This window comes from Belonocnema kinseyi, chromosome 8 (assembly GCF_010883055.1).
Source record: "Belonocnema kinseyi isolate 2016_QV_RU_SX_M_011 chromosome 8, B_treatae_v1, whole genome shotgun sequence".
NCBI lineage: Eukaryota > Metazoa > Arthropoda > Insecta > Hymenoptera > Cynipidae > Belonocnema > Belonocnema kinseyi.
Window position 1 is genome coordinate 71,767,646 of NC_046664.1, and position 15,328 is coordinate 71,782,973.

The following is a 15,328-nucleotide window of genomic DNA, read 5'->3' on the forward strand; positions in this document are numbered from 1 at the left end:
CCAACGGAGCCGAACAGGATCTATTTTAATAAATCAACGTGAAATTTTTGAACTTTTAAATTCGGGATAATTCCGCGCCAAATTCGGCTCCGCGTGTTACATGACGGGAATTATTTAAAGACAGTTCTTTACTTTTTCGGAATAATATACATTTAAAACAGTATATCCTATGAAACAAAGTAAATAAACATTCCTTAAATAATTCTTGCTAGACGAAAGTCGTGCTACGAAAAAATGTGCTAATAGTATTTTATGTTAAAAATATAAAATCAGATACATAATGAAAATAAAAAAGTTGATTTTGTAATAATGAAGCAAAATTATTAGTTTTTATTATGCGCTCTTGGATTGCTTACTTTAGGGAAAATTTTTATAAACAGTTATAGGTTTTGACATTGGTTTAGATTTTAAAAAAGTAAGTAAGGTGATATTATATTCGGTAATCCTTAGATTATGACTTACCCTTTATCACTAATGATAGACGTAACACCAACTTTCTCTATTATTTTCAAGGTAGCCACTTAAATCGAAGAAAATATCTGGAATAATTTCCTGGTTACAAAAATTTTACACCCGTCAATAAAATTCAAAGTTTATGTTCTTGAAGCTGAAAATTTTGTTATTTAAAGTATTTAAGACGAAATTACAAATTAAACTAATCGAAGTGGAAGTATTCTTATCACTGAGCGTTCTAAATATTTAATTAAAACATTTCAAACAGCGATTTCAAGTTCAAATGCTCATTAATTTATGGAAAAATGACAAGTTTTCTAGAAACTTTTTTATAAATAAAGCATTTGAAATTCTACAATATGGATTCAGACGCCTTCAACTTTGTTTAATTTAAAATTATGCTATCTGTATTTTACGTTTAAAAATATACATTTTAAATCTTGTTTCGATTTGATATTGCAAAACATAATCATCTAACTTCTGAAAGCACTACAAAATAAGAAATACCTTTTCTTCTACCTTTCAGAGGACGTTTAAATTAATTACATGACCAATTTTATATTGTCAACATGTCCTTCTGAAGGTGATAGCACAAATGTTATTCAATTAACATAAATTCAGTAAATTTGTACTGAATAAACACTGAAATACAACTTACATGGATAATAGAATATTTATTCATTTACAAGTATCTATTTTATATCTCTGAAGTCCTAATAAAAGCATTTTCATTGCACAGTGTCGTTCACTAGAAGAGTGGGGGCTATCCTATTATATAATAATTACAATTCACTACAGGTAGACTTTGATGTTTTGACATAAGAGCAGTTGGCAGAGAGAGAGCGAGAGAGGGGGGGGGGGAGAGGGGGGGGCCCACACACACGTACACAAAAGTTGTATTGATAAAATTGATTATTGTACACATTACTTTCGTATAGTTGTTTATTGTAACTTATTTCCAAATACAAGAATTACATGTGAAATAATTAAACGCGCGTACAGTGCGGTTTTACTAGGTTTTAGTAATATTTAAAAAATCCGTTTATCGTAGTAAAACTTTTTCCATTAACATCCCTGCTTAAAATGACGGATAAAACCCATATATGAACCGGATGGAAGTTGGTTCTTATCTGGCGCTATTGGAACTGTATTTGTGTAATGAACCACCAGGCCAGCTGTGTCTTTGCTGTTACCTTCACTCTACTATACATGCAGTATCGGGGAGTAGAGTGAAGGTAACAGCAAAGATACAGCTAACCTAGTGATTTATGACAAACACAGTTACAAAAACACAAACAGGGCATGTCAATTCTCTCTGCTTTTTGCTCCATTTCGCAACGTATTTCGTAAAATTTGGGGACACCATCATCAAGACCGGGCCCTTTGGAAAATCGTTCGATCTCTAGAATTTTTCTATTATATCAGAATTGTGAGTAAAACAATAAATTAGCAAACGATTCGAACCATTCAAATGCTGTCGTCTGTTACCCGCTGATTCCTATCTTTCGCAAAATTCATGTTTGTCGGAAAAATAATCATTTCCTCAATAAATTTTTTGATTTTTCAACATTTTGTTGATCCAACACTGCATCGAATGTATTTGAATGGAAATTCATAATACGTTATCTAGGACCGTATGTGCTACGTTTAAATCGTAAAAATAAAATTAGAAAGGAGTAAATTCAGTACACTTTTTAAATAAGAATTGTCTTTCTGTGTAGGAAAGTCAGAATAAAAATAGCTAATTGCTTTATTGTTCAATTGTTCATAAATTTGTCTTAATTTAAATTTTTTTCAGGACTATCTTCTTGAATCTCCGTGGAATCAATACGAGCAATTTCTTGAGATTTATCCTTTTTTTTAAGCACACTTTTTTCTTCTGTATCATTATCATAATCCATTTCTTTTTCAAAAGTAGAGTTATTCAAAAATACAGAATTGTTTATCTCAATGCTTCTTTCTTCAAAATTACTTTTTTCCTGATATCCACTATCATTATTTGTTTCATTTGAGGAGATTCTTTTAAACGGAGACTCGGTTTTGTTCATATTGAAGGATGAATTTCCACTAAATGATTTGTTTCCACTATCATCATTATTATTATCATTACTATTATCATCAATCTCAACAATTATTGAATGGTCGCTTTTTTTGGGTTTTTTTCGAATTTTTTTTTTAGTTTTGCTTTCATCCGAAAAAGTGGAAAAATGTGATGGAGCAGGGCACTCGTTTTTATTCTGGATCTCTTTCGTGATTTTAGAGGTGGAATTTTGAATTACAACTTCTCTGGGACTTTCGTAAGTCGTCTCAGGACTTCCAACGTGAGGCTTCAAGTTAAGTCGCTTGGGACTGCGCACCTGAATGATGAAGGGATCTGGTGATTCATAATTTTTCTGTTGAAAACTTTGAGGGGTTTGATACAATAGAGAATCAAGGAATGTCGAATTTTGCCAGTTGGAAAATGGATCAAAAAATTGTCGCTGTGTCCAATTTATAATCGAAATTCTTGGCATCAAGCTACTTTGCCTTCTTTCCATTTCAGTCTCCACCTGATTAATTGATTAGATAGTTAACAATGTAATTAATAATCTGCAGATTACAATGGGAATGAGAATTATTCGGTGAAATTTATAAAAATTTAAAGCAAATTATCAAAATTAAAGTGAGTTTTAAATTAATTAGGAAAAATTGAAGGGAATTAGAAAAGATTTGTTTTAATGCATGAGAATTCCAGATGCGTTTTCAAAGCTTCAAGAAAAATCAAACAAAAATTTTTTTTAATCCATTGAATTGATAGAATTGAGTCTAATTAGATGAATTCATGTGAATTAAAATAATATACTTTACATAAATTGAAAAGAATTCCTTAATTTTGGTGAAAAAATTCTTTGAAATTCATTAAAGTATTATAAAATTCTCTAAAACATTTCAAATCTTCTAAAACCCTTTTAAACTTAAAAAAGGCGTTGAAAATTGTTAAAAATTTTCATAAATTATTGAAAATCTTTATAATTCTTTGAAATTCTTTCAAATAATTAAATTGAAAATTTCTTGAATCTTATAACATATTTCCTAAGACCTGTAAAAAATAATTAAAATCTTATTTATTTCATGTCTTTCGAAATTCATGGAAATTCCGGAAAAAGCAACATGAAAATTGAAATTGAAAATGTAAAATTCTTGGAATCTTCGAAAATCCTCTAAAATATTTCAAATCCTTTAAAATCATTTAAATCCTTCGAAATTTCCTTGGAATCTCTTTAAATACTCTAAAATATTTGAAATTCTTTAAAATCCCTTAAAATTACATTAACTGATAAGAAATTCGTGGGAGTATTTTAAAATACCCTAAAATATTATAAATCCTTTAAAGTCCTTGAAATCCATCACAATTTCTTTAATCTCCGGAAAATGCTGAATATAAACTTTCAAAATACCCTACAATGTTTCAAATGATCTAAAATCCCTTTTCATTATCTCAATCAATCAAAAATTACTTAGAATCTTTTAAAATGCCCTAAATTATTTCAAGTTCTTCGAAATAATTGAAAGAATAAATTCTCTTGAAATTTTATAGTTTTTTTTAAAAGACCCTAAAATATTTCAAATACTTTGAAATCCATTCAAATTATCAAAACAATGTAAAATTCTTGGAATCTTTTAAAATACCCGAGATAATTTTAAATTCATTGAAACCATTGAAATCTCTTAAAATTTTTTAAATCTTTTTAAATCGCCTTAAATTCGAATAAAGTGGGTACTCTTAAATATATGAAGTGCTTTTAAATTCCTTCCAGTTACTAAAATTGATACAAAATTCATTGGAATCTTCTTAAATAAACTAAAGTATTTCAAAGCCTTTTGAATTCATTGAAATATATTTAAAATTCTTTAAATTTCTTGAAAATTGCCTTGGAATCTTTTTAAGTACTTTAAAATATTTAAAATCCTTTAGAATTCTTTTAAATTATTAAAATCGATTTAAAAATTGCCTTGCAATCTTTCGAAATACCTTAAAATATTACAAATCCTTTAAAATCGCTTTAAATGATTCCTAACAATCCGAAATTCTTTGGAAACTTTAAAAATACCCGTAATTATTTCAAATTCTTTGAAATCATTGATAATTAAAATTCCCTTGAAACTTTATAATTCTATTAAAAATGTCCTAAAATATTTTAAATCCTTCGAAATACGTTCAAGTTATTGAAATCAATACATAAACTTTGAAATTATTGATATACATTGAAATTTTTTTAATATTTTGAAATTGCCTTGGAATCTTTTTAAATGCTCTTAAATATCAAGAACCTTTTAAATTCCTTCACATTATTAAAATTTATAAAAAATGCCTTGCAATCTCTTAAAATACCCTAAAATATTTCAAATCTTTTGAAATCCCTTTAAATTATTGAAATCAATCTAAAATTCCTTAGAAACTTTTAAAATACCCGAAATTATTTAAAATTAATTGAAACCATTGAAAATGAAAATTCCCTTTAAATTTTTTAATTTTTTTGAATATGCCGTAAAATATTTAAAAAAATGTTTAGTCCATTTAAATGACTAGAATCAATATAAAATGTCTTGGTACCTTTTAAAATCCCCTTGAATTTTTCAAAGTTTTTGAAATAATTGAAATTTCTTGTAATTTCTTTGGAATATTTTTAAATACTCTCAAATATTTGAAATCGTTTTAAATCCCTTTAACTTACTTAAATTGATAAGAAATTCTTTAGAATCTCTTAAAATACCCTAAATTATTTCAAATAATTTGAAGTCATTGAAATTCCTTGAAATTTCTTTAATCTCCTGAAAAGGCCTTGGGACCTTTTAAAATACTCTAAAATATTTTAGATCCTTCAAAATATTCGAAATATTTTGGAATATTTTAAATTATCCTAAAATATAGAAAATTCTTCGAAATGTCTTCAAATGATTGAAATCGAACAAGAATTCGTTAAAATATTTCAGATCCTTTAAAATTCCTGTAAATTATTCAATTCAATTAAAAATTCCTTGTTATCATTTAAAACACACTAAAAACTTTCAAATCCTACAAAATCATTGAAATTCCTTGAAAGTTCTTTAATCTCTTGACATTTTTTATATCTCTTGAAAATGCCTTGGAATCATTCAAAATATCTTTAAACCTTGTAGGTCTTCTAGAATCGCTTCATATGTGGATAAATTCCAAGAAACTCTTTACTGTGTGGACTTTTGTTTTAAATCCGTTAAAATTATTAAAATCCTTGTAAATTCCTTAAAAATTTTGAAATCCCCTGAAAATAAATTAGGACTTTTTAAAAAATACTTTAAAATATTTCGAAGTCTTTATAATCTCTTAAATTCCCTTAAAACTTTTCGAGGCTCTTTTAAATTCCTTGACAGCTTTTAAAATACACGTAACTATTTATAAACTTTTAAAATTCTTACTCTAATAATTTTTCCAGAATTTCAAGAAATATCAGATTTTTTGTAATTTCACGGAATTTGAGAATATTTTAATGGACTTAAAAAAAATTATTAACAAGAATTGAGGAATTTCAATGATTTTAAAGGATTTCAAAAACACTCAGGGCATTTTAATAAAATTTTCAGAATTTTAGGAAATATCAGCTTTCATATAATTGTATGGAATTTTATAATATTTTGATTGATTTTGAAGAATTAATTCACACCAATTCAAGGATTTAGTAGGATTTCGAATATTTTCGAATATTTGAAGGTATTACCGAAGATTTTTATTCGTTTAAAGATTTTAGAATATTTTTAAAGTTTCCAGGAATTTTCAACTGATTTTAATAATTTAAAGGAATTACAAAGGATTGTTAAGATTCCAGGGTATTTTTTTAAAATTCCAAAGAATTTTGAAGAGCCTTTTAAAAGTTTTAAGGAATTTCAAAATATTTCAAAGATATTGTAATATTTTAGGGTATGTAAAGAATCGAATTATTCGAATTTCTCTGAAAATGTCGAAATCGCTTTGAAACGATTTGATATATTTTAATATACCTTAAACTTTTTCAAATCTTTCGAAATTGTTTTAAATTCTTCGAAACTTAGAATTTTTTTTATGGATTTTAAAGAATTTATACAGAAGACTTTAGAGATCTTGTAACGTTCAAAATCTTTTCAAATATTTGCAGGTATCACGAAAGATTATATTTTTTTGCCTTTAGAGATTATAGGATATCTTAAAAGATTCAAGGATTTCTTTTGATTTCAATAATTTTATCTGGTTTCAAAAGAATAAAAAAATTTCAAGTATTTAAAAAATGTCAAGTGATTTTCAATAAACTTAAAAAGTTTTAAGAGATTTTAAAGGATTTCAATGCATTACAAATATATTAGGTTTATTTTTTAAAACTCCAAGGAATAGGTATTTAAGGATTTAAAAAATTTCAAGGGATTTTAAAAGGGGAGAAAATCCTGGTACTTATAAGCTTATAAGATGTTTTAACAGATTCTATCAGAAAGTTTTACGAAATTTTATAATAATTTAATAAATTTCAAAGAATTTATTCACGCGAATTGAGGGATTTAATAAGATTTCAAATATTTCAAGGGGGTACCAAAGTTTTTATTTGTTTAAAAAGATTTAAGTATACTTTAAAAGATTAAAGGAATTTTAAATTGATTTTAATAATTTAAAGGGATTAAAATTTGTTCAAGGTTTATGGGTATTTGTAAGAATTTCAAGGAATTTTTACAAGTTTGAAAAAAAATCCTTGAAAACCGCTTAAAGTTTTTTAATCTGCTGAAAATACCTTGGGATTTTTTGAAATACCCAAAAGTATTTCACATTCTTTGAAATTTCATTAAATTATTGAATTCAATCAAAAATACCTTGGTATCTTTTAAAGTACCCTAAAAGATTTAGAAATACAAAATTTCTTGGAATCTTTTAAAACACTTTCAGATATCTCAAATCCTTTCAAATCTTTGAAATCCCTTGAAATTCTTTTAATCTTTTGAGTTTCCAAGGCATTTTCAAGAGATTTCAAAAAAATGAAGGAATTAACAAGGATCTGAAAGATTATAAGGGACTAAAGAAATTCCATTGGGCTTTACAAAATTTCCTATAATTTTGGAATTCATGTAACGATTTTATAGAATTTATAAGATTATAAGATGTTTCAAAAAATTATAATCGATTTTATAAGGTTTTCCAGGATTTCATTGCTTTTAAGGGATTTTGAAAGCTCAGGTTATTATAATAAATTTTGCTGTATTTCAGGAAATATCAGATATTATATTATGTTTTAAGGATTTTATAATATTTTAATGGATTTTAAATATTTATAAACATTTGAAGGTGTATTATCAAAGATATAATTTTATAAAAGATTGTATGATATTTTTAAATAATCAAGATATTTTCAATTTAGTTAAATAATTTAAAGGTATTTCAAGGGATTTGAAAGACGTTAAAAAATTTACAAACATCGTTAAGAGCTTTCAATAGTTTTAAGAGAATTTAAAATATTTCAAAAGATTTGAAACATATAAGAGTATTTTAAAAGATTCCTAGGTATTTTTAATAAAAATCAATAATTTGAAGTATTCCAAAGGACTGTCAGATTTTAGGGCATTTTAAAACATCCTAAGGCATTTTTAAGAGATAAAGATTTTTTATTATTATTAGGGATTTAACAAAATGTTTATGGGGTTTAAAAAATTTCCCATGATTTTAGAAGATATGGAATAGTTTCATAGGACCAATAAGTTTCCAGAATATTTTAAAACATTTGTTTAAAAAATAACAAATTTTGGCAAACAGGTTTAAACGTTTTGAAGGCATTCAAAAAAATCGTCATGCGGTGTAATAAAAATGATAGAATTTGGAAAGATATGAACTAATTTTATAGAGCTCTCAATTTTCTAGGACAATTGATAAGATCTATACGAGTTTTAAAGTATTTTAATGGATTTTATTTGTATAAACTTTCTAGGATTTTAGAATCATTCAGTTTTTTCGGGGTCAACGTTGTTAAATCTTGAGCATTAAAATTTTTTTAAATATTCTGATTGTCACAGATCAGTCTGTTTTATTAAAAAATTGTACCTGCATTATTATGATATCAAATCAATTTTTTTATAGTTTCATAATTCAATTTTTTTAGTTTTTAAATCGTCAAAAATTTTAAATTGAAAAATTTAATACTAAAATGTGTTTTAAATCCAATTTTCAGAATTTCAATTAGGAAATTGTTGAAATTGTAAGCGATTCACTTTTTCCAATTTCAAATAATTTAATTTGATAAAATTGGAACCATTTTGACATCAAGAGAATTTTTAATAAACAATTTTTAATTTATTAGGAAGTTACTTTTTCACTCACTTGGGATATTTTGTTTTGAATATTTGTTAGATGACTCTGTGCGATGACTCGTTGCGCATGATAAGGTGCGAAATTCAAATTCACCTGCAGATAAAATACATAAGGATTTATAATTAAATTTCTAAAAATAAGAAATAATTGGTTAACTATTTCGAGACTTTCGTTTCTGGCATGAAATTTAAAAGTAGTGGGAATTGTTGATGCTGAGTTTTTCTGATATTGTGGTGAAATCTAAGGTGAGTGGATTGTGGAAGTGTGTAGAAGGGTGTGGGTGTGAGAGATTAATTGAGGAATTGTGAGATTGAAAAGGGGTGGTAGATATTTTGGAGGATTATGACTAGTGTTGAGTCGTTACCTGAAATTACCGGTAACTGTAGAAATTTACGGTAAAGTAGAGAAAATTCTCCGGTAACGAATGGTTACGATATTTTTTTGAATTCCAAGACTAAATTTGAATTGCTTATTATTTTTGCGTTTATTTGACATAATATTCTTCAATATTCGTCACATTAAATAACTTGTGGGAAACCTTTCCCGTTTAAAAGTGTTCCTTAACCTTTACGGTTGGATTTGGTTTTGCTTAAAAATGAATGCGCATAGTATTTTTTGCAGATTATTGTTCCTTTTAATTGTTCACACATTGCAGATTGACTAGACAGCAATTACGTATGTATTTTTTACATACATAAAAAAGTGTATGAAAAACATTTCCTAAACATAATGTTTCGAAGGGTATCTAACCTAATCTGCTGAAATGTTGTAGGCATTTTGCAGTTTCACACCATCATGAAGAATAGAAGTATTATTACTATGCTTATTATTAATAAGTAGTTGCACATTATATGTTTTCGAATATTTTGGAGATATTGGCAAATACTTAGTTTTCCGTAATAATAGATAAGGGTACGATAGGAGGGTGGTTTCAGGAAAACATTCTAAGTAGGTATATAATATAAATAAAAATTCAATACTATTGTTCGAAAAAAAACCGTTTTATTTAATTCTTTTATTAAAGTACTAACAATAAAAGACGCGTAAGCATATGGAAGAAAATAACCGAATACACCAATTTTCTCGTTAAATAAAAGAGTAATTTCCGAATTCAGTCTTTTCAAATTCAAATTCAGTCTATTTTAATCCTATATTATTTTTAAAGGAACATTTCCTTTTCATTGAAATGCACATGTTACTTATTTAGAAATCAACCATTTGCATTAATACGTTTATTCTCCATGAAACTGATCAACAACTACGACGTATTTTGAAATAAACATTCATTCACGTTTTAACATACAGATGGCTTCACAATGTAAGCGGTTGTATGCGAAATATTTAAAGATTGGATAATTTCGCACTATGCAGAAATTAGGACCAAAACTGATTTCGAGGAAGTATCCTTGACTCCATTAAAATTCCATGTTTAAATGTTGAAGAAGAGAAATAAGTAGCCACGAAGTAACTCAACAAACTGACTTTATTTTAATTCAGAGAACAGTGCTCGTTCTCACGCGAGATGCGTTTAGACTTTGTACAATTCAGAGAACATTGCTTGTTCTCAAGTAAGGTGTGATCGACAGGTCGGCCGGACAGTAAGTGTGGCGAGCAATGGTCGAGTCGAGAGGCGGACGCTGCCGCGAGGAGTAGAGAGACGTTGATGATAGCGGGAAAGCTGAGAAAGGCGGGAGCTGGTTGTAGGGAAAATGAAGAGTGAAACTCTCTCGTGCGCTGTGTGCTACAGAGTTACAGATAGCGCAGATCCCTATTATATTTACGCATGGTACAACCGCCTAGATTAATGGGCGCTATGAGCGCTGTGCACAATCCCTACAGTACTCCCCCCCGAGTGTTTGACTTAACACGAAACAAGAGGACAGAGTTAAATAATACGCTAAGAAGCGCTGTTTGATCGCCTGAGTATCACAGATAAATTGAATATCGTTAGTCATTTGCGGACTTGTGTAAATGCAACATACAATATTAGGTATACATTAAACATTCAGACTTCGGTACCAATCGGTACTGGTCGGTAGATTATTCTTCAAATCTAGTAAAAACGTCTTACAAAGATGCTAAAAAAATATAGTGACGCTAGAAATTTTTTACATTGCTCAATATTATAATTGAGGACAAAGTGCTATAAGTTGCTAAAAGCTTAATAAAAGTTAACGACTGTAAAAACTGAATTGGATAAGTTATTGTAGAATAAAATTTCAACGCGCCGGGTAGGCGAATAAATATAAATCAGTTGCGATTTAAGTAATAATACATGGCCATAAAAAATGGACTTGGTATCCAATGGATTTAAACGTTATCTTTATTAACAAGAAAGAACTGAGATAAGTGCAGTCGTTAGCTGAGCGTACACTGGTAAGATAGGCTTAAAAGTGAAACGTGTGACACGTCTACAATTTAAAAGTAACTTGCTTCCTAGTGTGCGCTCCTATGGGAGGAACTAAACGTTAGGTGGGTCTCCCAGTACTGGCAAAATGCTTTCGAGGTCCTCACGCATGAAGTGAACAGGCTTTAGGTGCTCAATGGATACTTGGCGTGGAACGCCGTTGATATCAATTTCGTAGACGCAGTCCGAAGTTCGGTTTATAATTTTATGTGGGCCAGTGGAGGGCCGCTCCAGGGATTTCTTGGCATGATTTCGCATGAATACGTGCGAGCAAACAGTTAAATTTTTGAAAAGGAATGGTTTCTGGTAATATTTATGGTCTACCAAAATCGAACTCGTCGGGGGGCGACCCAATATCCATTACGTTGGACCTGAGTCCCAGGAGGACAGTGAAAAGAGGTTGTGACCATTCTTGATCGGCGTGACACATTATTGCCGCCTTGAGACTTAGATGCCACCGCTTAATCATGCCCTTGGCGGCAGGGTGGTAAGGTTTCAGGTGCACCGTAACGCGCGATCAACTGGTCGAAGAATGCTCTGCAAACAGTTGGAGCTTCAATGTTAAGAAGCTGTATCGCTTCGGGCCACTGGGAAAAACGATCGATGATCGTTAGACAATAACGATTTTCGTTGGTTATCGGTAACGGACTCATGATGTCCATATGGATGTGCCGAAAACGGTCGTCTGGTGCCGCAAAATCCGCGGATAGAAGGTGGTTGTGGCGCGAAATCTTTGACTGTTGACACGACGTGCACAGTTTGCACCAGTAGGTGATGTTTCGCCGCATGGATGGCCAGACGTAACGCTTCCGGATAACGCGTTCCGTTACTCTAGCGCTAGGATGTGCTAGGTTATGGAATTGGTGAAAAATACGTTTTCGCAATGCTAACGGAAAGTACTATCAGATCGCAGAAGATGGAGGATTTCACGGAGTCCCACTGAATCTTTTTTAAATTCAGGGAGCACTTAGGATCTTTGAGAAGAGTTTTTAGTTCCTCATTATACTTCTGGGTCTCAGCTAGCCCAGGAAGACTAAACTCGGTTGGAATTTTAATTGCGTCCACTCGTGATAAGGAATCGGCCACGACGTTGTTTACCCTAGAAAGATGTTCGATCTGGGTTGTGAATTAAGATATAAAGGACAGCTGTCGTTGATGCCGAGGTGAGGCCTTTTTGGCTTTCTTGTGGAACGCGGAAATCAATGGCTTATGCTCAGTTACTATCTTGAAGCTTTGCCCTTCGCGCAAGTATTTGAAGTATCGAATAGACTCGAGAAAGGCCGTTAGTTCCCGGTCGTATGCGCTATACTTTCTCTGCCCGGGGGAAAAATTTCTTGAAAAGAAAGCTAGAGGCTGCCATTCTCCGTTGATCCGTTGTTCAAGGGAGGCTCCCATGCCAGAATCAGAAGCGTCGGTGACGAGGCATGCCTCAGCATCGTGAGAAGCATGAGCGAGCAGTGTCGCACTAGCCAGGTCTTGCTTGACCTGCTCGAACCCTTCACTTGCCTGGTCGGACCACGGAATAATCCTTTTATCGTTCTTTCGAGAATCGCTTAAAAATTGATTCAGCGGCGCTTGAGTTTGAGCAGCGTGCGGTATGCAACACCGGTAAAAGTTTACCAGGCCCAGAAACCTTCTGAGTTCGACGATATTCTTCGGATTCGGAAAGTCTGTGATAGCTTGAACTTTCTCGGGCTTAGGCGAGCAGCCTCTTTCGCTGACAGTGTAACCTAGGGACTCGAGTTCCGGTTTTTCAAATTGGCATTCAGCGAGGTTAATGCGCAGAGAGAATTTTTTTAGACGTTGAAAAACAGTTCGCAAATGGCTCTCATGCTCTTCCTCAATTGAAGACGCAATAAGAATATCGTCAATGTAAGTAAAAACGAAGTCAAGATCCCCAAGAGCCTGGTCGATATACCTTTGAAAGTTTTGACCCGCGTTACGCAGCCCGAACGTCATCCTCGTGAACTCAAAGAGTCCGAAAGGAGTGATGGCGGCAGTTTTAGGAATATCATTGGGCGCGATCGGAATTTGACGATACGTTCAGTCTGCGGTAGTCGTCATAAACGCGCCATTCTTGGCTCTTTTTGCGCACCAAGTGAGTGGGAGAGGCCCTTGGACTGCTCGTGGGTCGGCAAATGCCGTCCTTTAAGAGTTCTTTGAATGTGGCTTTTGCCGCAGCAAGTTTGTCTGGGTGTAACCATCTTGCTCCATCAGAGAAGGGAGGACCGGTGGTAATGATGTGATGCGTGACCTTATCATTATGCGTCGCGTTTGTTTCCCGCCTTGAGAAAACCCCTGGCAATAAGGTCACTTTTGATATCCACGAGTTTGGATTCGTGTAAGTACGGTACCACGCTAAAGTTAGCCAGCAGGTGCGCTTCTATTATGAGACATGGAACTGCGGCAACGTGAAAATTCCACGTGAAATCACGCCGCAAGTCTAAGTTTAGGCTGATGCGTTTACAGCCGTACGTATGAACTCGTGAGTATATGGAGACGTTTTGAATCGCGCGCTAAACCGAGAGTCTCCACCCGATAAGGCGCTGTTATTTTCCCGATGTCGTATTTTTATTTGGTTTCCAAGAACACCGCTGTTGGCATTTATGTGCATTTTGGTGGTATCGGACATAATAAAATCATAAATCACCCTTGTTGTTGTTAGATTTACTACGGTTTCGCGCGCCGGGCTTGCCACGGTAATTTGACTGTGCGGTTGAACGACCGCGTTGGTGCTCTAGTTGCGAGATTCTGCGCGAAAGATCCTCGAACAATTTGGTGTGCTGCGCGAACACTACCGCGATGGAGTCCATAGGGGACTGAGATACCGAAGTCGAGCACGCGTTAGCTGCGTGAGGCGTAGTGGAGCATTCCGGAGCTACTGCGAACGTTTGGAAAGCAGATGGATTTGATGCTTCGTAAACTTTGTCTTCCAAGTTGGCGAGAGCCGAAAGGTCGGTAACTTGAGACATGGCCAAGATAGCGCGGATTGAGCTGGGAAGTTGCTCTAGAAAAATCGATTTGAGCACGTCGTCACTACACGCGCTGCCATTAAGGCTTCTGAGGCGGTTTAATAAGAGAGACGGTTTCCCTTAATTCACTACCTCCCCCTATAAAAGTTGGCGCAGCCTGGTCTCGCTCGATATTGAGTAAGTGCTAATGAGCCTGTCCTTAATTTGACGATATATGTCCTGAGGTTGTAAATTAATGATATCTTTGACGTGCGCGACGATATCTGGGTCTAATTGAGCGATTAACTCTGGTGCTTTCGAATTCTCGGTAGTAATTTTCGCGCGCGCGAGGACCGCCTCGTCTATTAGGATCCAACAGGTTGGGTCCTGCTTATAGAATTTCGGCACTTTGGCTATCGATTTAACCTCGTAGCCGTTCGGCTGTATATTAGTTAATCTAGAGAGAAGCTCGGTCATAACGGATTGTTCAGGGGACCCGGAAGTGGATTCAGTGTCAGGCATGGTTACAACGTTTCCAGGGTATTTTTTAAAACTGAAAAAAAGAAGAAAAGGTTGAATTATTGATGAAGATGTCACTTCGGCAAGAAATATTGTGTGGAACAAACGATTTATATTAATTTGTTGGAAGAAAGCAAGAAATCTCCCGAGAAAGCCCCACACTGGTTGAATTCTGATTTTTTTTGACTGCCGAATGGAAAGAAATATTTGTTAGGGGCAAAGGCGTCGAAAGCAGTTTGCCGGAACCCCCAAAATAGAAAACAATGTTTTTAGCGATAACTTATGTAGATAACACAAAAATATTAGACAGTACGATAAACACGAACATACATACAAAACATTGATACAATAAAATAAAATGAAAAATCAGAACGTGTAATATAAATATTTCAAGTGGACATGGTAGCAACGTTGCAGCACAGAGAGCCGGATGTCAGATAGAAATAGTCAAAATGTAAAAACCGGGTCTCTGTGGCAAATTAAAATCAAAATCAACCAATGCGTTCAAATTTTGGTTGAATGCTACACTATTTCGATAATAGTGTATAACTTGCGATACGAGCATATACGAGGGTGGATTGATAAGTTTCCGGCCTGACCAAGAAAAACAACGTTTTTAAGAATTTTTTTTTTATTTCTCAACATAATCTCCTCCAAGGCTGA

At 32.5% G+C, this 15,328-nt stretch overlaps 2 protein-coding genes across 4 annotated transcripts in view; one reads left to right on the plus strand and one right to left on the minus strand.

The window, feature by feature from the left end:
• LOC117178259 overlaps window positions 1–15,328 on the plus strand; it is an 82,995-nt gene that overhangs the window by 35,965 nt on the left and 31,702 nt on the right. The gene's annotated exons all lie outside the window — the stretch shown is intronic.
• The window catches only part of LOC117178257, a 34,292-nt gene continuing 21,133 nt past the window's right edge, over window positions 2,170–15,328 (minus strand). For 2 of the 3 annotated variants that reach the window (XM_033369607.1, XM_033369606.1), the window contains exons 5-6: window positions 8,798–8,881; window positions 2,170–3,002 (exon numbers count right to left, since the gene is read on the minus strand). In XM_033369607.1, coding sequence (XP_033225498.1) covers window positions 2,232–3,002; window positions 8,798–8,881 — 855 coding nt within the window. In that variant the 3' untranslated portion in view covers window positions 2,170–2,231. The remainder of the gene's footprint in view (window positions 3,003–8,797; window positions 8,882–15,328) is intronic. The other variant, XM_033369608.1, reaches the window with a different exon arrangement.